Here is a 23,280-nt window from a genome sequence, read left to right as displayed (position 1 = left end):
CCATGCTAATGGTACGTTTCACCTGTTGCCTGCTGCCGCTTTGTTGCTTTCCTTATGTTTTTGGCAACGCTTTCATCCTTTTCACTCAAAGAAAAGACCCGTGTTTGTCCACGAAAGTCTTCTTTAATCTAAGTAGAAAAATATAGCTCCAATAACAGCTGTGAAAATTCATGGTGAGGCACCAGCAGAAATTTTAGTCCATTTACATAAAATTTCTCTTCTCTAATCGCAGTGTGACAGTATCATGTACTTTATGTTAAATATAAATATAGAATATAAATATTCCACACGTGTTGTGCATCATTTAAACCAGTTTGTCAAAACTCTGCTGGACTAACACTCATCCAAGTTAAACACGTTAATCAGAATTAAATTAGTATCTGCAATATATCTGTTAAAATAAAGTCAAACGCCGATTGCGACACGTCTTTTTTGGCCTTTTTTCATGTCTGCTTTCCTCTGAAGCATCACGAGAGGCATCAAAGCCCTGAGGCCGAGCTGGAGATGGCAGAAGAGAGGAGGGAGGAGGAAGAGGGAGCAGAGGAGGAGGAGGAGGAGGAGGGGAGGAGGGGAGGAGGGAGGGAGCGCAGGATGCCGGTGCTTTAATCTTCTTTGTCCGCTGATGTGAGGACAGACTGTCTCAAATTCCATTTCTAAGAGAAATACTGATGCAAAAAGGCTGAGCGAGTCTTTATAGCACGCTGAACAAATTGGGATGCAAATGTGCAGCCTTTGAACTGTGTAAAGTGGCATAATGGGATGATCCATAAATTATTAATCAGTGCTGCTCTAGAGCTGAACCCAGAGGGTGGCTGACATCACTGCTGCACAACAAAAAATGTCTGTTTCTGCTGACTGAGTGTCTCGCTACTGCAAAAAAGCAACACTTCACTGTAAAAATGTCAAATCATGTTTGCTCCAAAGACAGTTACTGATTTGATTTCGGTGCTAGTTTTTTTTTTAAATGAGATTTCATGAGGCGTGTGGTGTCAGAGATGAGACGATTCAAAGTCAGAGTTTCAAAACAGGCACAGTGACTGTTATATATGAATATAATCATCTCATAAAACTAACTGGGGTTCAAACCAGTGACTTTGTGGTTCAGGAACAAATGATCTACAAACTGAGTAACAGTCGCCCCATGGTGTTTTTAAGTGTTCCGATAAAAAGATTGCGTGACGCTAGCCGCCATTTTGGTGCTAGTGTAAACTATAGCAGCCGACTGTCAGTCAAATAAGAGGGCAGAGACAAAGAATGTAGTGTTTAGGTTGGAGGACCCGCTGGTTACATGTGTCCGCTCGGAAACGGTGTGGGTGCTGTTACTGCTGAGTGTGGAAAAAGACGGAGTAGAAGGAGCAGATGCACGCATGGTACTGCAGCATGGCTCCACAGTAAAAGAGTCCAGGTGCTAAACTCAGAGTTGTCACCCACTGAAAACATTTTCAGCATTATGAAGTGAAAAATATGACAAGGGACCTGAACTGTTGAGCAGCTGTTTGACCTCATCTGGATTTGAAAAATAAGCATTAGGACATTAAAACATTGAAGTTTCACATACAGTTTAATTGTTCAACTACATACAGAAATCCTCTGTCCTTTCCTGGAGCCTGATTCCGATTTTAAAAATGTCCAACACAGGAAAAACGTCTCATTCCAGCCCAATTGACTTTTTCTGCTCCTTTGCCACACTGAGCACAAAGACATGTCTCCAGGTTGCACACATCTTCTTCTACCTGTCCTCACACCCAGCGACGGAGGGGGCGGCGGGGGTGGTGGGGGGGGGCTCCTTCCCTTTTGTTCGGGAAGCTGGATTAGAGACGCTCTGACTGACTCAACATGATTGTGTTGCGTTGTGGAACTCCAACGCTGACTTTCCACGGGGGTCCACGCCACACGCTGTCCAGGCTACCGTGATAGCTAGCAGGCTGAGGACCCAGTGTCAGGGCTGATGGGCTGGCAGGCTGCAGGGCCCTGGAGTCAGAGCACACTGCAAAAAATCCCCCTCTGAATCCAGTCTCAATTACAAGAAGCAAGCAGCTGTTTTAGTTTTGATAAATCATCCTCAGACCAGACTATTTACAGTGTGGCAATTGATCTTCTGCTCCTCAGTGAGTCATTTCCTCCTTTTTAATAATTTATTATTGTCCTGTTTCCCATAGTTCCTTATGGGGATCCACACCTCATCCTGTGGCCACGCTGTGACCGAATCCTTTTTATCATGGTCCTGAGGCAGAAAACACACAAAGTTAAAAACGTTCAGACTGGCTCCAGGTGCAAGTGGCCAAACCACTTGTCCCTCATCCCTATTTTTAAAAACAGCCATGGGCCTCAAAATGACCAGAAAAATGATGAACGAAGACCTGAAACTGTCCCAAAAAAGTGCTAAATTATTAAAAATCGCCCACAGAGAGACTCAGAGCAACGATAAATTGCTAGAACTATGGTTACAGAAATGCACGATGCTATTTTACACAACAATGACTGTATGTCGGATGTTGCCTTGTTCCACTGGTGTTGGCTTTACTCTGCTGCTGGAGCAGAGCTGTTATTGACGGACCGGTGCCTGTGAATCCACAAATTTTTAGCTTAATCGTTAACCACACAAAAAGACAGAAACTCACTGGTCGTATCCTTTAAATGGAACCCAAGACTTGATTTTAGCCGACTTGCTCAGACCGACATTTCTCGCAGCGTGCGTGTGGTGGCCAGACTTGGAGCAGCTGGTCAGTTAGCAGGCCACATCAGCGTCAGGCCGCCTCACTGATAATGGGATTAGCTTAAGCCAGGCAGCAGGGAAAGCGGAGATGGGAGGGGTGAGCATGACAGAGAGATGGAAGGGGGGCTTGGGGCATCACCACTCACACTACACCCATTTCTCCTAAGCCCTAAAACCCTGAAATCCAGTGCACGCTGCACGAGTCGGGATACTGCAGGTATGTGAGCCGAGCTCAGCCACACTGCAGTATCTGTAATGCTGCTTTCAGCAGAGCCATCGGGAATTTCTTTTCTATTACATGTCAAACAGAGGTTCTGTTAAAATCTTTAGCTTTGGTTTCACAGGCCAAAGAGCAAATCACACCACGGGAAAATGTATTGAATTTTATAGGTTGTGGTAAAAATGAAATGTGCATTGCAAGCTAACGAACACTGAATTTGAACTAAAACAGAATTAAGTAACTATGCAATCAGAGCAGCTTTTGCTTCACACACTTCCTAATATGGGAGACTAGTTTTTTTGTCTCTTTCCCCAGTGTCCAAGTGCAACTGCATTGATACATAAATGTGTCTTTAAATTATGGAAAAAAACAAATAACGCCCTCATGTTCTCGCACCTCCGCCAACCAGTCTGTCCAGACTAATTTCCTCATCAGTTCATCCATGAGTCCAAGTGGACGTTTGTGCCAGAAATAATGAAATTCCCTCCAGGTGTTTGTGGGATACAGCTCACATTGACCTTTCACCTTTGACCACTAAATTCTAATCAGTTTGTTTCAACATCAGTTCACTTGGATCTGTTCAGTCCAAAATGCTGTCCCTGCTGCGGAGACATGACAAAGTGCAGCTGCTTGTAAATGCCTTGGATGAACTGAGCTGATGAAAATCGACGTGTTATTTTGTTTTATTGATTATATTATTTTAATATTTTAATTGTAGTTTTTTAACTTTATTGACATCTTGTTACTTTATATATATTATTATTATGTGTAACAAATACTGCAACACCAACATTTCCCTTCAGGGATTAATAAGGTATCAGTGTCCTTGGTGTCCTACAATCGTGCAACGTCATCCAAGAGAAAGTGATCGTTTCAAGCTTTTATTTCTCATTACAGGGAAAATGATTTTCTGCAGACACAGATTCTTTCACCTCCCGTAAAATCCACTACATGTCTCGTTTGCTTTCATCTCAGTACATTTGTCATTCCCCACCTCCCAATCGTCTCTCCACTCCTGTTTGCCTGAAAAAAAAAAGAAAGAATCAATGTCCGTAGAGGCCCACATGAACGTTTGAGACCGATATTTTTTGCAGCACACGCTCTCCACCCCTTGGCTCACCTGCGGTGGAGGCGGTTGAACCACACTGGGCTCTAATAGGCTCACAGCAGCTCTATTATCGTGGCCAATCTCACTTGCTCGCAGCTTCATCTCGAGCTCCACCGACCACATCCTTTAATGGATGTCTTTCCAGAGTGGAGAGCGCTAATAGTGGCAACAGCAATTTAGGTGCGATGAGCAAGCCCTGAAGTTGACATGTTCCTCTGGACCAGCAGCAGCAGAAGCAGAAGCACTAGCACATAATTTCACCCTAAAAGCCCCCAGTACTTCCTGCTGAGGGGTGGAGAGGATTGTAGTGGGATTGATCTGTGAGAGTAGATGGAAGTGTGAAAGCCTGCAGAGCTGTCTATTGATTTTGGACGGCGTGCAGGATGAATCAGTGATAATAAAAGGTCACCGCTTCCTAATCCTGGTCTTTAATCAGAACTGAGATCTGTCCAGCAGCCTGAGTCTCTCTTCACAAATAATCCCAGGCCACGGGAAATTTTCGAAAATAAGGAACATTTCAGAAGGTGGTTAGAGCAATAAATTTATAAAGGATGTGAGGAAAAATGTTAACAACAACAACAAGGACCTTTCTAAATCCTCCTCACTGTCTAAAAATACCCTGTTATTTCTAAAAAATGCCATGTCGCCTTGTCCCCACTCTGCTAAAAGTCCTCATTTTTGTAGACATTTGTAAAATTTGTATCGCTTTCCATAAAACGTCAACTTTCAAAAATGTCTTTCTGATTTAAATAAAAATGTCCAAATCGTTTATTTGTCTTCACTTTACAAAATAGTTTCTAAAACAAGCCCTCAGTTTTCAAAAATCCGTTCAAAAAAATGTCAGTTTCATTTTAAAATGTAGTAATTTCCCAAATGTTCATTTTGCTGAATGTCTTCCCACTTTGTCCCAATTCTGCAAAAATGATTAAAAACACTAAAAGGCAGAAACTTATTTTTATCTATAGACCCACTGCACACATGCAAAACTTAAATGTACACACACACACACTCACACACAGACTGCTGTGTAGGCACAGACACACATTTCCCATGAGGCACCTGACACATGCAGCTGCCTGTGACTGTGACATGATCATACATGTCATTACAACATGCAGCCAAGTGGCATCCTGCAGAAACACACACACACACACACACAGATGCATCCACAATTTATCACATCCAATGTTTCAAAAAGTTCGTTTTAACACGAGTGGTGTCATCATGAACTTCCATCTACACCTGTTGTGTTGTTTGTGTGTCGACCAAACCCATTTCTTTTCTCGTTGAAGAACACAGCCCTCATGCTGTTTCATACGGAGAGTCTGAACTGGTCCAGTGTAGATTCTCACTGTTGGTCCTGCAGGTCAAAGACGGTTGGATGCAGAAAGACCTGCACACAGGAATGAATCAAAAAAACGTTTAGAAAACAGGATTTTATTAGGTCAAGTGAGAAAGTGCAGCTGCAGAGAGCAGCAGGTTTGCTTCTCTAGTAAAATTACTATGGGATGTTGGGATATCGATAGATGCACTTTGTATCCTGTTGTCTATTGTGTAAAAGTTTGACATCGAGTGCGTGTTTTTTGAGGGAAAAATCGGCTTTTGTTGCACGTGTTTAATGTTTGGTTAGTATAATGTGTCATTTGGAGCAGTGAGCTTCAGTCTCGGCCTGTGTGTCCAACTGGGACAGTTCTTAGCTAATTACATGATTTCGTGATGACGGTGGAAAAGTGCACAAGTGCTTCAATTTGCAAGTGCAAAGAAAAACTGAGGCCTCGAAGGCAAAAGTGTGAGCAGGAGTAAAAGATGATTCTTTAATGACACAAAGGACAAAAAGGAAATGAGGGAAACGTGTACAGGTACAGGGAGGTAATCAGAGGAACACAGTAAGTCCTAACTCCACTGCCTGGAGACAAACCAAAATCTGTACCAAGTGTTCACATGTAGACTCAGTTTGGGTTTTTTCTATTCCAAGTTTAAAAGTCTTTAATAATCTTGATTTAGAAAGTAGTGTCGGAAGAAGAAGTAGCAATCACAGTACAAATACCACAGTGTAGTCCTGTTCTCAGAATACTACTTAAATAAAAGTATGAAAGTACTAACTTTAAAAAACTGCCTGAAGTACCTCCTTTCACATTGGAAAAACCTTAAAACCGTACTTAAATACAGTCCTTAGCTAAATGTACTTCAGACTGCTTCCATAAATACTTTGGACTGATGGTCGTTCAGCAGGGGCTGCTGGGAGTCTAACAGCTCTGGGGGGAGGGGAGGGGGGGGGAGGGGGGGGGGGGGGTTATGGCTGAGGCAGCAGGGGCTGCTGGGAGCTGCCGGTACTGTGGAACGATGCCTGAGCCACCAGCAGCTCTCCTCCCCTTCTACTGCATCGGACACAAGCTGCCCCCGTCTTACACACACACACACACACACACACACTCAGACAGCCGTTCCTTTGTCTGATGTGTCCACATGCATCTGCCACACATGGCAGCGTTGGCAGTGACAGGCTACTATTGTTGCCCCCACCCCACACCCCCTCTTCAGCAGGAGACGCAGCCACAGTTTGGGGTAATTGCTGGTTCTAATTAGTTCACACACACGGCTGCACACACACTCACATAAATGCCAAAAATACTGATTAAATGCCCAAATCCTGAGAGGGGAAGCATCACTTCAACAATGACAAGTAGCATTTTCTTAACGAGTCACCGTTCATTTCTTTTAATCTCTTAATTGTCTGTTGTGTCTCGTCGCACCTGTAACCACACCTGACAGTGAACCCCTACGTCACCGTGACGACTCCGCCCTGAAGTTTTGCTCATTGCGTTCGTGGTTCTCTTCGGGCTGCCAGCGCCTCGGCCCTGGAACCAGGCGCCCTCGCTCTTCCTCCCTCCACCTTCACCACCTGATTCTCCTCCACCCACACACCTGGCTGCCATCCTACCTCATCAGCCCAGTATAAAACCTGTGGCATCTTCAGAACCATGATGTTCCAGCTTTTTCGCTGAATATTCGGTTTCCTTGGCTGTTTTTTGGACCCCATCTCTGTTTTGGCTCCTCTGTTTATTTGCTTAGTCTGGACAATTTTCTTGATGCCTACGTCCATCTGGACTGTCCTGGTATCTCCCCCCTGAGCTATCTGGCTGAACTCTAAGTCATCCTGTCTTTTTCTGAGGGTATCCTTTATGTACCTGTCTAGTGGCTGGATCAGTTTTTGAATTGACTTGAATTGCTGCGTCCGTCGAAACACAAACTTGAAGTTTACCAATGCTCTTGTCTCCACATGTAAATGTGCTGCAGAGAAAACCGAATTACGCTGCGGGTGAATATTTTACTGATGCTGTAATTCTCGCCACTCATCTGCAGGTGGCGCTAACGTGCCCAGAAACACAGCAATGCACCAGCAAAGTTGGAAGAAGAACATGAAAGTATTATAGAGCTGATGCACAACAACTTAAATAATTTTAGTCCGAACGTGGACATATTGAATGTCATTAATGGAGAATAATCTTCATTGTGCAAATATAAATGACTCAATCGCTGCTGCTCCATGAAGCCCGAGCTTCAACCTCCAGCATCATTTAACCACAGAAATAACTGAAGGTCACACAAGTATCATTAGTAACCCCCCCTCCCCCCAACGCCTGTGAAACAAATACAGGCTGCTTCCTAAACTTCTTGTGATTGGCTTGTTCTGGTCCTCGTGTGTCGTGTGGCCACGCCCTCAAAAATGATAATGATGCAAAATGTTCCATTCAAGTAGCTGATCCAACAATTCTACCCAGCTAATATTAAAAACCCAACTGTAAACACAATCTTCCCAATGTTAGGAGACAGGAAACACAGTTGTTTTAATCACAAAAAGAAGCCACAGAGCTGAAGTGAAGTCTTGCTCCTGTTGCTTTAAGCTGCAGGCTGTTGTCATGGAGGCTGTAACCTGATAGTAATCACAGCTTCACAGTGGGAAAATATAATTGACACAATCTGAAGGTTAAACTGTGCTTGAGCAGAATAACTTACTGTAGTTGCAGCTCCAAATCTTTCTGGGTCAGTGTCTAACCCACCTCCATTCTTCCCGACAGCCTGAACTTCCACCTTCAGGTCTCTGCTCACACGTTCTGTGGTCTTTAAGTCTGGGTTTTTGGTCGGGATGTTTCGGTTTTCCAGACTTGGAGATTAAAGTTCTGCCCATGTGTTTTTGTCTCATCAGACCAGAGGAGACCAAACTGGCTGCGTCTTCTGTTTGACCACTCGACCATGAACGTCTGATTCAAATGTTACAGAAGTGTTTGTCCTGTCAGGTTCTGTCTCTGAGCAGTTCTGTTGGTGACTGTTAGGTTCCTGGTCACCTCCCTAACTCAGTTTAGTCTTACAGCAGAGTCCTGGTGTCCCCAGTTCTCGTGGAACTCTCAAAGCTTTATGGACAGTCCTGACACTAAATCTAATGGAGGTCAAAGAGTTCACCAGACTGGAGACAGACATCTGATGCAGTAGGCTAAAAAGCAATAATCCGTTTTTTAAGAGAAAATCCTGAACCGTGCTGTGAACCACATGTTGTTATAGTGAGTGTCTGAATTGATCCAGTCACTGCAGGTCCTACATGTCAAAGTGAGCTTGATGCAGAAAGACCTGCACACAGGAATAAATCCACATGGAGCTTCTGCAGAGTAAACATGAGTTTCAGCAAACGAGAACCTTTGATCCGGATCGGTGAGGACTGGCTTCATTTTCCAAACCACAGCACCATCTAGGGTTAAAAACAAAAACTGTTTTTGGAGCCGCTTTGCTTGAAGAGAGGGAACCACAGACAGCGAAGTATGCAAACATTTTTGTTATTCTACATATTTAACAAAATAAGAGCAGAACTTCTCCACCAGAATGATTTTCCCAGTGAAAAAAAAAAAACACTAGCGTCCGAACATTCGCAACTGGTGAAAATTTGAAACAAAGTCAAGGCTTGTTACTGGTTACAGGCAGGAGTGTTTGTATGAAATTTCACTTTAAAAAAAAACATTTAAATTTGATTTACAGACAATATTTGTCCACTTTACCACTGATGTCACAGGTTTCTGATTCTCTTAGTTGATGATCTGCCAAAAATATAACTACAACCACAGGTTTTCACTGTGGGTTCCACTTTTCCACAGCCTGAATTTTTTTCTGCTTGTTGTAAACACTTCTAAAAACTGCAGCTTCTACTTCTCCTGCACAAGCTTTTGTTTAAATTCATGTCCTTACACGTGTATTATAGTTCTGATCATGTAATCTGTAGTAATCAATGCTGGACAGACCATGTTCCAGCTTCACAGCTCTGACAGCACCAGCAGGAGGCAGCAAAAGACCAGGAATAAATGTGTGTGTGTGTGTGTGTGTGTGTGTGTGTGTGTGTGTGTGTGTGTGTGTGTGTGTGTGTGTGTGTGTGTGTGTGTGTACTGAGCATGCGCAGCTCCCACCCACTACGTGTGTGAATGTTTAACCCCAGTGTTTGTGGTCAGAGTTCAGTCTTTCGGAGCCTCAGACTCGTGCAGGATGGTGAGTTCCCACTTCGTTACTTCCCATTTAGACACGTCTCACATCCACGCAACAAAAACTACCAACTGAAAGTTTGCAGCCTTGTTACCAAGCAGTGACGTGTCTGGTGCATTTACTGTAATAATGTAAATCATTTAAAAAAAAAAACAGCTTTTGGCCTTATTCTACAATGTTTGAAGTATTTGTACTCGAGTATTTCCATGTTGCCTTTATTCCACTACAGTCTTCGAGGCGATCTTGTACTTGTACTGCACATTTCTCCTATAATTCGAGCGTTTTATTTAAGAGCTTTACTTGCTTTGCTCTCAGTACATGAACTGCTTCAGATCAGCTCCATCTCCTCCTACATTGGTCTTTGGTTTTATTCATCACTGCAAATGTTTCTTGGTCTGAAAGTTGGTGTGTTTCCCTGAACATTTCCAGTTTTGGCCACTAACTAACTAACTGTCAATTAGTAAATATGTGTGTACAATCACATGAATCATGAGTTGTTTTTTTTAACAGTAACTAGTCAGAAATGCAGTTTTTGAAGTGGTTCCCTTATTTCTGTAGAAACTTTGGGGCCTACGTGGAACAAACCTGGACTAAGCTTGTACATTCATGTTGTCAACGGCATCATTTAATAGTGTTAAATCCCTTTACAGTACTTTTTGTATAAGTATGTTTTACTGCAGTGGGTGTACTTCTGCACCCCTGGGAAATACTTTACTTTTTTAAATTTAAACTAAAATTTGGGAGCTGTAGTTACTGATTTTCTAAAGTGTTTAGTTTTGCAATACTACAAATGTAAATTATATTTGAGTATTACACCCTTTTGCTTTTGTTTTTTTTAATATATACATTCTTTAGGAAATATGCAAACTTGCATGCACACAGTGATTCCACTTAAATACTGTATCTAGCTAAAGCCAGTAGGAGCAGTTAGTTCAAACACTGGCTCGTGACGGTAAGTAAATGTGATGTTGGCTTTTCCTCCGTTTTCTAGAAACAAAATGACTAGTTCTGGGTCACATGACTCCCTCCTCCCACAGGATCAGAGGTCAGGCTGGTGTGTAGCACAGGGATCTTGTTAAACACTCGTACACGTCAGTTCAAACGGTGCTCGGTGGTCAGAAAATCCACACATGCATCGTTCAGGATGTTCAAGGCCCATTTTACGCACAAGCACTTTGAGCTTCACAATCGCACTCGGACGGGGTTTAGATTCCCAGTTATGAGATCGGAGACCGTGCTGTCCTCACACGGTCCATTTGCCTAAACTGGTGTCGATTCAAGCAGTGGCAGATACAAAAGGGCCATGTTGTGTAAAGCCAGTGAACACTTTCAATCACTTGCTTGTTGTGGTTCCTTCTTCTATATTATATGTTCTTACTCTGTGGGTGAGTAGAGACGCACTGTTACCCAGGAAAATGTGTGCCCCCCCCCCCCCCCCCCCCCAGCCTCTCATTGGCACGTTAGACACCTGTTTTCTCCTCCCACACTGGTCTATCACAGCTGGAGACCTTTTAGTTAGAATCAGCTCTGTGCCACATTAGCTGGAATCATCATAGGGGCCTCGATGAGGTTCTTTGCCTGACGCCCTGGAAAATCTAGGATCATCTGTATTTTTGTTTGTTTGTTTTCTGTACTTAGAGACTTATGCCCCAGTAATTAATCCAACGTGCTGCAGTGAGAGAGGTCATATTTCACCTTCACTAGCTGCTGGTCCTACCAACCTGCCAAATGCTCTGTTGTTGCTTTTTGTTGCTCTGTTCTTTTCTCTCTCCCCTTTCCACTCACCCCAACCGGTCGAGGCAGATGGTCGTCCACCCTGAGCCTGGTTCTGCTGGAGGTTTCTCCCGTTAAAGGGAGTTTTTCCTCTCCACTGTTGCCTAGGGCTTGCTCCTGGGGGAATTGTTGGGTTCTCTTTATACATCTTTATAATCTTGACTTTATTCTCTAAAGTGCCTTGAGATGACTTTGTTGTGAATTGGTGCTATATAAATAAAGTTGAGTTGAATTGAATTATTCTAGAGAACTCAATGTTAATTCATCTGCTAGTGAAAATTGACCCCAAAACATGAACTATTTCATCCTGTTTTTGTGGCATCAGCAGTAGCTCTTTTATTATGATGAGCAAAGTGGGAAAGCGATGCATGGAAAAACAGGAGTGTACATGAAAAACTTGCAGTATCACGCCGGACGTAACCTTACAGAGAACAACACTAATGGAGCTTCGAACACTCACCAGTTTGTTGGTGTTTGAGTTTATATCTGAAGTGTTAAAGTGATCATTCATTTTACAGTATTAATAAAAGTCTGTGTTTTTCTCCTCCAGAGTTCAGCAGCAGGACGAGGATCATCATCATCATCCCTGCAGCTCCATGCGGTCCGCTTCGGCCCGGGTCAGGAGCTGCTGGGATCTCTGCAAGCGTTCGTGGAGGAGAGGCGACTCCGAGCGCCGTTCATCATCACCTGCGTGGGCAGTGTTACCAAGGCAACGCTCCGACTGGCAAATGCCACAGCAACAAACACAAACCAGGTACGTGTGGCTGAGATTTTAACTTAGACTTGTGGTCATTCTTTTCTGTTCTCAGTCATTTTTCTTCTCTCCTTTTGTCCCTGTGCCTCTAAAATATACAGATGCTCGGTGTTAATGAATGAACGGATTATTGGAGATATTCAATTTTATGTTTCATGTAAACAGCAGTTTGTTTACTTATATGTAATTCATTTAAAAAGGACTTTTCCCCGCAGGTGCTGCAGCTCAGTGGGCGCTTTGAGATCGTCTCCCTGGTCGGCACACTGAACCCAGATGCCCACCTGCACATCTGCCTGTCGGACGCTGAGGGCAGGACAGTCGGGGGTCACGTGCTGGGGGATCTGGAGGTGTTCACCACGGCCGAGGTGGTCGTAGGGGAGGCGGTCGGCCTGCAGTTCACCCGAGAGATGGACGAGAAGACGGGTTTTCCCGAGCTTGTGGTTCAGCCACACTGTGAGACGGATCCGTCGGCCTGACTGAGCTGGACGCCACCATGATGCACACGAGTGCACGAACGGATAATATGAAAAGAACGAGCAGTCGGGCTGTTCTTTGCTACGTTCCTCGTGACTGTGCACAATTTAAAAATGTCAACTCCTGTAGTGATTGTAGCAATTTTAAGGCTGACTTCAGCTGTTTTTAGCTTCCTTTCTATGGCTTATGTCTGGGGAGGCAACGTCTGTGAACACGGCTACATCCATTTTATCTCACATATATTCTGTACATTAGAGTCACAATGTTAACTCTGAGGATTCAGAACGTAACCGTCAGACTGTTTAGGGGAGTCAAATTCCAAAATAATGTTCGGTCCGGAAAAATCTAACTTCTAACAATTACTGTCCGCAAAAACAAAGACTGCAACAAGATAATTGTGTTAAAGTATAAAATCTTTTTTTGTAATTTACATTCATCTACATATCTTTCTTTCATATTTCCTCAGCCAGTATCACCATCATGTTCATTTTTGCCCTTGAAAGATGCTAAAATATTGCTGTATTCGAAATCCCCCCTACTCACTCATCCCCCGCTCCCTAAGTAGTGAGCAGTAAATTAGCATTTCAGACACTTAGCGTTTTCACGCTGCATCATCACTTCTGTTCACAGAAAGTAGTGAACATGCCATGTTCACTATTAGTGTATCACTGCGGGATACTGTCAGTGCACTATTGTGTGTAGAGATTTACACACCCGACATTCGAACGGTGTGATGCCATTTTGCTGATGAGTGTGTTCTCATCAGCTGTGAGCAGTAACATCTTCCTCTGGGAAGTTTCCGGGGATAATTACCTGTGGTCTGACGTTCTCACTTAAAATGCTGCATTACAGACTGAACTCTAATGCTGCATCTTTGTTCAGTTCAAATTCAACTCATTTGCTAAATTATTTAGTGTAAAACATCAAAATATGTATTTGAGCCACGTGTCTGAGGTCATTAAATTGTCAGAAAAATAGTCTTGGTATTGTCTCATAAATATTTCTTAGATTTGCAGGTTAGAAACCATACGAGCATATGTTTTTTGTTTTTTTTTTCATTCCAGATTTTGTTTTCAAAACACAAGCTTAGATACAAGTTTTTGTTGATGTATTTTAACGTCTATGTCCAATTTTAGATGTTTTAGGACATTTTGGGAGTATTGAATTTTTGAAGACATATACACAGTTACCAAATGTGTTTTTGAACATATACACAACACAAAATCTTGTGTAAATGTCTGCAGATGTAGGAACCTGGACACCTGTTTTGGACACATTTCTGAGGCCAGTAGACGTCCAATGATATCTGACATTTGTTCTGGAAGTTCAAATATCAGGAGCTGTTTAAAACGTCCAGAATGGAGTGAAATTGGCTCGTACGTGGAAAACTGCTTTTGGTCGGATTCCTTCGGGATCCACACCTGCTTTGTTTCCCCTTCTGTAGATGTGGGAGGCTTTAAATGTCTCATCTAGACACATAACCGATGCTCATGTTTGGAAGTGGCCAGCAGGTAGTGATGTACTCGAAGAGCAGTGTTTATGCTCAGTTTATTGCAGGATAAATGAAAGTGACCGGTGTCGTCATCATTAGCAGGTTTCCATGAGTTGAGGGTTCGTATGACACTAATAGAAAAGTGTGTCTGCAGCGTCCAAACACCAGCAGCAGCAGCAGCAGCAGCTCTGTGGGGGTCACGGCTTTCTGCTAATAGCTGTTTAAACTGAGCTGCAGCCTTTCAGAGCCTCTGACCCCACCGGTTGTTATGAGACAAAGCGAGAATCCCCCCTCCCTCCTGAGGATTAGCCTTGACCTGGCATCATGGTGGCTGTGAGGTGGGTGGGTCAGGTGGAGGAAGAGGGGCGTGGTAACAGCCTTTAAATACAGTTTAATTGCAGCTCCTGACTGGCTGCAGCTTCTGGACAAGCAAAGCTACAACCAGAGATGCTGGTTCTAACCTGCCGTCGAGCTCCACAGCACCTAACCCCCAAATTCGTTACTGTCCCCACTGTTATACTTTAGGGTCTTTACCCTATTTGCGGTCTGCAGCTTTTGGGTGTTTTGCATGAAATAAAGGCCAGAACAGCGAGTGTCCGCGATGCTTCCTGGAGGCCGAACCCTGTCGTCAGTGGGGCAGCTGGCCGGCCGCCCCATTAAAGCGCAGCTACAAAGCGTCCCTGCTGCAGCTTTGTGCTTTTGTTACGCTGTGTGGACGCAGCATGGTGGCCGAAAAGCGTTGGTGGTCTGCCCCCCGTGGGAGCTGGGGGTTTGCACATCCAGCTAAAGCGGCTCGGTTCTCGTTCCCGACAAATTAAAAAGCAAGCGGATGTTCTGGATTTGAAACGTAGCTTTTGATCTAAAGATCATCCTTGATTCTCATTTTGGAATATTCCCCAAGCGGAGGTGATTAAACATGTGTGTGCACTTTTACATTTTTACTGAAATGTTTAGAGGTTGTGTTTGTTACCCAGCCCCTCCAGGATTTTTCTGAGCCTGAAAACTCCTGATTTCACTACAGCGTTAATAAAAAATTGTGATGCATATTGAAATGTTTTTATCATGTCGTGCTCTCAGAATTCCCGGGGGATTGGTTGAAATCATTCATTCAACATTGCAAACTCCTGCAGGGATTGATTCATGTTTCCCTGCATTTCCAGTTGCCAACCTGCTGTGAAGCGCTAATTAATTTGACTGTGAGCGTCACACCAGAGTTTCATGTTCTGGTTATTTCACAGCTGCACCATAATCCACCAGGAATGTGCGCATATCCCACTGTCCAGCAAGTGTGACTGGACTTGCTTGATGTTCTTGAACATTTTCCTTCTCATCATCATTCCTACCAGACCGACCGGGGGTCCCCATGCAGACCCCTAACTCCGCAGAGCCGTTAAGTGAAATGTGAACGTGTTGTAAATGTGGCTCCTATACAACTAAACTGCCAACACAAATGCATCTTTCGTGGTGGTTAGTGCAGCGTCCTCACAGGTACAAGTTCGCTGGTCTGAATCCAGGGAGGGGCTGCAGGGGCTTTTCTGGATGGAGTTTGCGTGTCCTCACACAGTCCAAAGACGTGCAGCGTAAGTGCCCGTAGCTGTGAATGTGTCTGTGTCTGTGTGTTGGCCCTGTGACAGACTAGTGACCTGATCGGCAGCAGTACGCCCCCCGCTGTGATTGCCGACCTCACGCCCCACCTTGAGTGGGTGGATGTTCCAAACAGCAGGAACCTAAACCAGCCCCGCTCAGGTGGATCTCTTCCTGCAGCGGACTCGGAACAGAAAAGCCGAAGAGGACTAATTCGTCCATTCAGTATCTGCTCTTTTCCTCATTAGCGACTTCTCCTCCCCGCCGCCCTTTGCCGCTCTGGCTGTGTTATCTGTGGGAGTAATGAGCCGTGTGTGTCGTTAAGCTGCCTCCACTCCGCCTCACTTCTGACGAGGCCAGCCCAGGTCATTTGGACGCGTTCAGGGGAAACGAGGCCTACGCACGGCAGCTGCCCCCTTGGAGAGCCGCTGCCGCTGTTCAGCGGCTTTCATGTGGCAGCCAAAGATCTCCCGGGCTAATGACACGCTGCTCCGTTTGAATGTCGCGGCAGGAGGCCGAGGGCCGCACGGAGAACACACGCAGATCAAAACATCCGAGCGGAGCCAAGTTGCCACGAGTTGCTGAGTTTCTCTATGAACATTGTTCTGCTTTAACATGTTAAGACGAGCGGCCGCACTCCCACACAGAGTCCGTTCGAATCACCATCAACACAAACGACTTGCGCACAGCTCAGTTCTGTTTGCAGCCCCATCTGATGCTAATGAGACAGTTTCTCTTCAGAAGCCGCCGAAGGAATAAAAATCCAATAGCAAAGCAAAAGTATTAATAAAAGTGTGGAAAAGTATTGAATTACAAGTTCAGGAGTCGATGATTATGTAGTATATGGCTTAAAGAAGTTTGCTGACTGTAATCAAACTCTTTTTGGAATAAGTCATTTTCTTTTTGAGTTTAAGTAATCAGTGTTTTTGGACACTATTAAACTGTTGGACATTTTTACATGCTATTTCTGCCCTTTCTATCCATTTTATGACGTGTAGGTTTTTGTTCATGTTCAACTGCTTATAGTCATTTTGGATTGTTTCCTTTTTTCAGATTGTTTAGTCATTTTGCATCTTGTAAGTTCTGTGACATTCACCAACCAAACAATCTGCCATGTCGCCAACTGACTCGTGACAAACTGATCTGGACTTGGGATTTTTTTTCAGAGCCAACAGCAGCTGGTCATCACCAGGGGGCAGGATGAGACAAGAAGTCCTTGATCAGAAGATCAGATGGAGATGAGGCTGACATTCTGACATTACTGTTTTTCATCTCTGTGATGTCAGTTCACAGTAAAGCCACATCTTGTACGTTATGTGTAGTTGGGATCTTAGCTGGAGAAGTAGAGTTTGAACTAGTGCTTTTAATTTTAAGAACGGGTGAAATCTCAAACCAATCCGTTGTCATTTGGACGCTGTGTGAGAGTCCTGGGCCTGATTCTTTACCTGAAGGACCAACAGTCCTGCTTCTTGATGCTCTCATGTTGGGCTTTTCTCATATTCTGCTTCTTTCTGCTCTGCTCTCAGGGAAAATGCTATTGATGGGACGTGATTGCTGCATGCTCTCAATAACTTTTTATCATTTTAAAGTGCAGCCAAATATTTTAAGCAATGCCAACGGTAGCAAGGAGAAAAGGTCATCCGTCGATTCATTTCAGGGCAAGAGGACGACTAATGTTACATGGAATGTGCTCAAGGTCGTGGCATAAATTCAGTTCTTCTTTTGATTAAAAAGCCCAGATGCTGAGGAATGATCACACTGTCAGCTCATTCCCCCCCATAACTTCCACGTAAAGTAGCAGACAGGCTGAAAAATGATTAAAAGGGTTCGTCTCATGGCTGTGTTTATGGGACTGATCCACTCTAAATGCTGGTCCCTTCAGGGGGGGGAGCTATGGTTTAGGAGATTGCACAACTGCTAGTTTGATTTGCTCCCCAGGTTCGTGTCTAAAGATCAAATGCTGAGCCACCAAGTCGCTTTTTACCAGAGGAAAGTTTCCACGTAAAGTCTGCAAAGTATAACCACGCATTAAAAAAAGAAAGCTTGGCAACGACGCCAGCCCAGGTGCCCCCACCTGAAATCTAACACAACCGTGCTGATTGTATTTCTGCATTTTAGAAATGTTTGTGTAGCTGAAGCTCGCAGCTCAATGCGGCCCATCTGCAGCAGAGCGGGGTTTCCTTTTGAACATGTGTGGTGAACTTCCATTAACAATAATTGAGTCCCACTCCAGCAGGATGCTAACGTTTTGGGGGGGGGGGGGTGATTATTAAAATGCCTTCTCCTCTAATGTGCAGGTAAGCACCCCTCGCCGCCACATCTCTGCAGGCGCGCTGCCAGGGCCATCTCTCGCTTTTAAGTGAGCGCTTTAATTGAGATAAATTTAGCTCAATTAAAGCGCTTTACCTCTGCCAAGAGTGTTTCAGAGCATCAGTGCTGCAGAGCGGCCTTTTCAATTACCCACAGTGAGCAGATTCACCAGTGATACTATTACTGTTTGGGGTTTTTTTTTTTTTATTGACTGTGAGAGAGAAAACCTCCTCTGTCAGCGTCAACTGAAATGTCCATAATGGAGATCAAGAACATTTCTAACATGAAAAGGAGAAAACAAACAAGTACATCAATAAAAACCTGTCTGAAAATTCTCAACAGCTTCTGTTGACGAGATATAATAAATAAGTATGTCGGCCCATTTTGCTGCAGTCTGAAATATCTTAACAATGATTGAATTGCTGCTATGACATTGATATTTCTGTTTTTTGTCAAATATCCATGACACTTTGTATTCATGCTTTATGGTGGATCACAACTGATAACGTTAGGATCTTTTTCCTTCGGATTGCCCTGAAGTGAAATGACTAAATGATTGCTGGGTGGACTGCAGTGAAACACAGCAGCCACCTCCAAAAGAGTTTGAAAATCAAGGCTAATTCATTTGTTATTGCTGCATTACACTGAAGACATTTGGGTTCGACCTCAAAAACTGGATATGTGACTGGAAGCTGTTTCTTACCCACATGTTCCCTGTGGGACTGATTGTTCAAACAATAAAGAGCTGGCAATGTACGTGATTTTCCATCACATCCATTCTCATTCCAAGGCATCAAAAAACATTGCTTTGTTCAGTCCGATATGCTTATGGTGCCCATTTGCTTTGGTGCTTGATGCTCTGAGCTTCCAGGGTTCTACAGTGGAAACCTCAACGCTTCAATATTCGACGCCCAAAACAACGACGTAGTATATGATGTGAAAATATTTCGTACAGAGTTGTGCAGTACAACAAGACAGGATTTTTCTCCAGGAGACCAGGGTTCAACTCTAGTGCAAGATGTTTTGCGCTTTAATGATGATCGTAACACAAAGTGACTCACGTGTTTGTGAGTCACTTTCAATGTTTTTATGTAATTTGTCTTGTAATGTAACATTACTCTGAAGTTTTGTTTGCCTGACCGTAACACAGTTTTTGTGTGTTGTCCTTCCCGCGGCATCAAACGGTGGCACTCCTGGACGGAGCACCCAAAACTTGTGCCAAAGTGTACCTGAGGTGTCAATATGATCTGTGAAAGCAATATGATTCCTTAGGGACCTTCATTATCTGGCATTGTGGACTGAGACCATCAGCATCCACGTGGCACCAAATTAGCAGCTGGTGTAACATTATAAACAGTCAAAAATGTTTGACTACCACTGTGCAAACATGACGCTTTGCTAAGGAGTAGTCTGCTTTGAGCGTGACATCGCTACTGTAAAAAGTATTTTCAACTTTACAACCTTTATTGTATTTTACAGTCCCATATGTTGATGCCAATGCAACAACTATGAAGGTCCTGAAATAGAAAGAAACCACTGGTGCACTGAGCACCATCCACAGAACAGGTCTGCAAAGGGAAACAGCTGATGACAGAAACATTGTGAAAGCCGATAACAAAAAGCAACAACAGCAACAACCTCCAAAGAGCAGTGATGAAGGTTTTCCAACATGGAAACACCTCAGCAGCGGCAAGAATCGGAAGTTGGCAAACAGGTTATGTTTATTAGAATAAAGCTAATCCAGCTACTTTCACAAACAAAAACTACATTGCGCCAGCGCCACTGTGTCCTATTGCACCCGACAGCAGCGTTTGGTACCATCCAGCTAAACAGGGACCAAATGAGGAGTAAATGCGAGTCTGTGTCCGTTTCATCAGAGGGATAAAAAACTGGAACCCAGCGGGTCTTTATTCCTGCAGCACAATGGGCAGAAACTGACTCAAAGGGTCTCAGATATGAAAACATTCTGTGAGCCGCTGAGGACACAATCACAACCTTGGAGACACAAATTGCTGTATTATGCCATGTGAATTCCTGCTGGGCTTTTCATGTGCAGGCTAAAGGGATCAGCTAATGAAAGGCTCAGACGGAGGAAGGAGAGGTAACGTGTTTAGTGTTTGTTAGCTCAAAACTGCAGTACAGCTGTAATTGCACTAACGTGATGGAAAAAGACATTTTTTTTATTACTTTTCTGTTGATCTGATGGTTCCTGTGCTGAAGACCCTCGTGTGTGGAGACACTAATGTACTTGATTTGATCGACAGCAGAGATTTACTGAGGTTAAATGTTGTTTGAATTCTTAAGCGGGAGCTGCAGCGTCTTTTGCGTGAAACCTTTTTTGTGTAGTTTTGGTTGTAGTTCAGTGCTTGCAGGGCTGTTGTTGTGTGTGTGTTTGTGTAGACTTCAGGCTCAGGGTAAAGGGTTGGGGGGAATTCCACATGTCAGTCAGCATCAAATGAGTGTACTTATGGGGACTTATGTGTCTACAGTCACATTTTGGAGACTGGAATTCTTGGTTGAAGATGTCATTAACGCCCATATCCCCCCTCTGCTGCCACCATTTACCATAAAAACCAACCCTCCGTTTTGCCTGGTGACATGTAGGGCTGGTTGTATCGTGAGTCTCTTTAGGATTCTAGCCTTGCGAACCGACGGCTTTCTGAGTCTCAGAACTTCAATGTTACAACAAATAAGCTATGCCTTCATTTAAATCGTGAAGGTGGTGGTGAAAGGTGGATGACAAGCCCAAAAAGTATTTGAATTGTTATTGGATCACTCCAAAAGCATTGCTCTAACCTAATTTAACGTGGTTTTAGTGTATTAAATTTTATGTGCTCTATTGGAAGCATAACAAAAATACTGAGCTGAAGACAACATCATGAGATTCATTCACTATCCTCATAACACAAGGAGCTGTTGAAGGGATGTCCAGACATGAGAGGAGGGCAAATGGTTGTAAATCAATTTATTGTGATTAAACACTATGTTTGGTTCAGTGCAAGCAGCAAAGTAAAGAGGAAAAATATCATAATCCACTCAAGTCCACGCCATTTCCTTTTTATTTAGTGCAATGTGCCAGTTTCCACGTAGGTCAATGTTTTAAATAACAAACAGTTTCAGGAAGCAGCTTGAGGTGACCACATTTGATGTGTTATCATCTGTTCTCATGCACGTCTGAAACGAGACACACACACACACACACACACACACACACACACACTGTCACAATGGTGATGAACCACCAGAAGAGGGCGCTCTCCCTCCTTCAGTCTGTAGAGGAAATCAAGTCAGGGAATCCACTGAAACATCAATACAGTCTGAGAAAATAACCAAACGTGCAAGTTCGCATTCGATTTTATTGTGATTACAAAAACAGAAGTGTTCACTACTTCCACCTGTCGAATGAAGCACAAACTTTAAAGATGCAAAAGCTAAAAGCTTAGGTTAACATTCTGCTTAAAGTTCATTTTTTTATACCAAGGACTTCATGGAAATTAGTCTGCTGCAGGTCAAAGCCTAGAATCAGTGTGTATTTTTACATAAATCCAGTGTATCCATTACGAGCAGCTGTCAAAATGCACTTTCGTGTCAGAGATTTCAGCTTGTGGGAGGTATGTGTTGGAGCTTTCATGCTTGTTATTTGCATCAGATTTCCCTTCATCTCCTCTGTTTCTCTCCACAAACACTGAAATGACGGCTTCATCCTATTACCGGACTCCAGCGTAAATGTTTATGGAAATGGCCCATCGGAGCAGGCCAAGTGTTTTCCATCAGCAGCTCTTTGCAGTAATAATACGGCAGTGTTGATGTCAGACCCACCCTGACTGAAGAGATGAGGCTAATGGCCATTCTACCCCTCCTGCATGAACCAGAGAGGAGAGGAGAAGAAAAAAAAACCTAATTCACCTTAAATGTGGTGCTGCAGGGTTGGGAAGCAAGAGGGCACCTGCTCAAAGAGTCTCCATGAAAGGAACATTATGTAAGATCAGCCTGTGGGTGATTCAAACGCATTGTATTGACAGGAAATGGGAGTCTGCAAGGATTACATTTTTACAGTTTGTGGTTCATTTTGTTGCATATATCATTCTGCTCACTCAGCTTGTCACGTTTGTTTATCTCAATATATGTAGTATTTATTATAAATATAATGAGCCTCAATATCATAAATAATACACATCAAATATACATCAAATGTGATAGCTATTAGAAATTGTTTGTATAAGTTCAACAAGAAAATGATTTTTAAAGTACACAGTGAAAAGAGTGATGGATAAATGTAGATATTATCTCATCATTATCCAATGCGAATCAAACTGGACCCAATCATATGTTTAGATAACTTAACATGGCAAAATTATTTGGCAACTCTCTTTTTTATGTAAATGTCTGACACTTTGTTTGGAAATTAATTCCTAGCCACGATGAGCTATTTTAGTAAAATTCATTTAGGGGAAATTGCCCATGTACAAGACAAATCCAGCCAAGCAAAATACTGAGATAGTTATAAAATCTAAAAATGAACAATTTCATGCTTGTTTTTTAAAGGGGAACAGAACAAAAATGAAAATGTATTTTCCCATTTGACAAGTTTATTGATATGGTTTATCATTAATTGTGTATTACCTGACTTTGAATGTTGAACAAACAGTTTTCAAATAAGTAAGTTGAGCTTGTTTAAATTGTAACAATGAAGTTTGCATCAGTGAGATGAAATAATCCACAACATGATCCACAATCTTGACACTGCTGTGCTGAAACTTACCTGAAATGTGATTCTACTTAAAAGCCAACTTCACCCATTTTCAACTTACTTTCTTTGGGTTTAGTTTATGAACATTAAAGCATTTAAAATCCCTTTACACTTAACTATATTAAAATGTTTTTAGCAGAAAAGCTCCTCCAGATGACATCACCCAGAGGCGTTTTTCATGTATACAAGATAACATAATCTGGACTGAAGGTTCCTCCATGTGATGTAATCTGGAGGTGTTTTTCAGCTAGAAGTAGAGAGATATTTTAATATAGGGAAATCAAAAGGAAGTTTCATGGCATTCAGTTACATGCACTTCTCAAACCAGAACCAAAAAGTATGTTTTCACAATTATTTTCTTTTCTTTAAGCATGAATAAATAAAGAACCTATAATATTACTTGTTTTATTCCGATTGTTTAGTTTGTTGTAGTTTCGTTTCACTACACTAATTATTTGTGATGTTGTGGCTTACATTTAAAATAGGCCTTCATCCCGCAGTACCGTTTCTATCCACGGGGGCGCTGTGGGCTAGCGCGGCTCTTCCAAATGCTCCGGAAACACTCATAAACCGGAA

At 43.1% G+C, this 23,280-nt stretch overlaps 1 protein-coding gene and 1 long non-coding RNA gene across 2 annotated transcripts; one reads left to right on the top strand and one right to left on the bottom strand.

Moving 5' to 3' along the window:
- Positions 1 to 1,594: 1,594 nt before the first annotated feature.
- Positions 1,595 to 8,744, bottom strand: LOC137103058 (uncharacterized). The gene is made up of 3 exons (XR_010911347.1): positions 8,062 to 8,744; positions 4,057 to 5,437; positions 1,595 to 3,959 (listed from the first exon to the last, which is right to left on the bottom strand). It is a non-coding gene; the product is annotated as an uncharacterized lncRNA (long non-coding RNA).
- Positions 8,745 to 9,493: 749 nt separating this feature from the next.
- LOC137102989 (bifunctional protein GlmU-like) lies at positions 9,494 to 13,545 on the top strand. Its single transcript, XM_067482957.1, has 3 exons — positions 9,494 to 9,573; positions 11,891 to 12,094; positions 12,310 to 13,545. The coding sequence occupies exons 1-3, from the start codon at positions 9,571 to 9,573 to the stop codon at positions 12,568 to 12,570; spliced, it is 468 nt and encodes a 155-aa protein (XP_067339058.1). The 5' UTR covers positions 9,494 to 9,570; the 3' UTR covers positions 12,571 to 13,545.
- Positions 13,546 to 23,280: the final 9,735 nt, after the last annotated feature.

The sequence above is a fragment of the Channa argus genome, chromosome 17 (genome assembly GCF_033026475.1).
Source record: "Channa argus isolate prfri chromosome 17, Channa argus male v1.0, whole genome shotgun sequence".
Lineage (NCBI taxonomy): Eukaryota > Metazoa > Chordata > Actinopteri > Anabantiformes > Channidae > Channa > Channa argus.
Note: the sequence above shows the minus strand (reverse complement) of the source record. Positions and strands in the feature narration are given on the sequence as shown.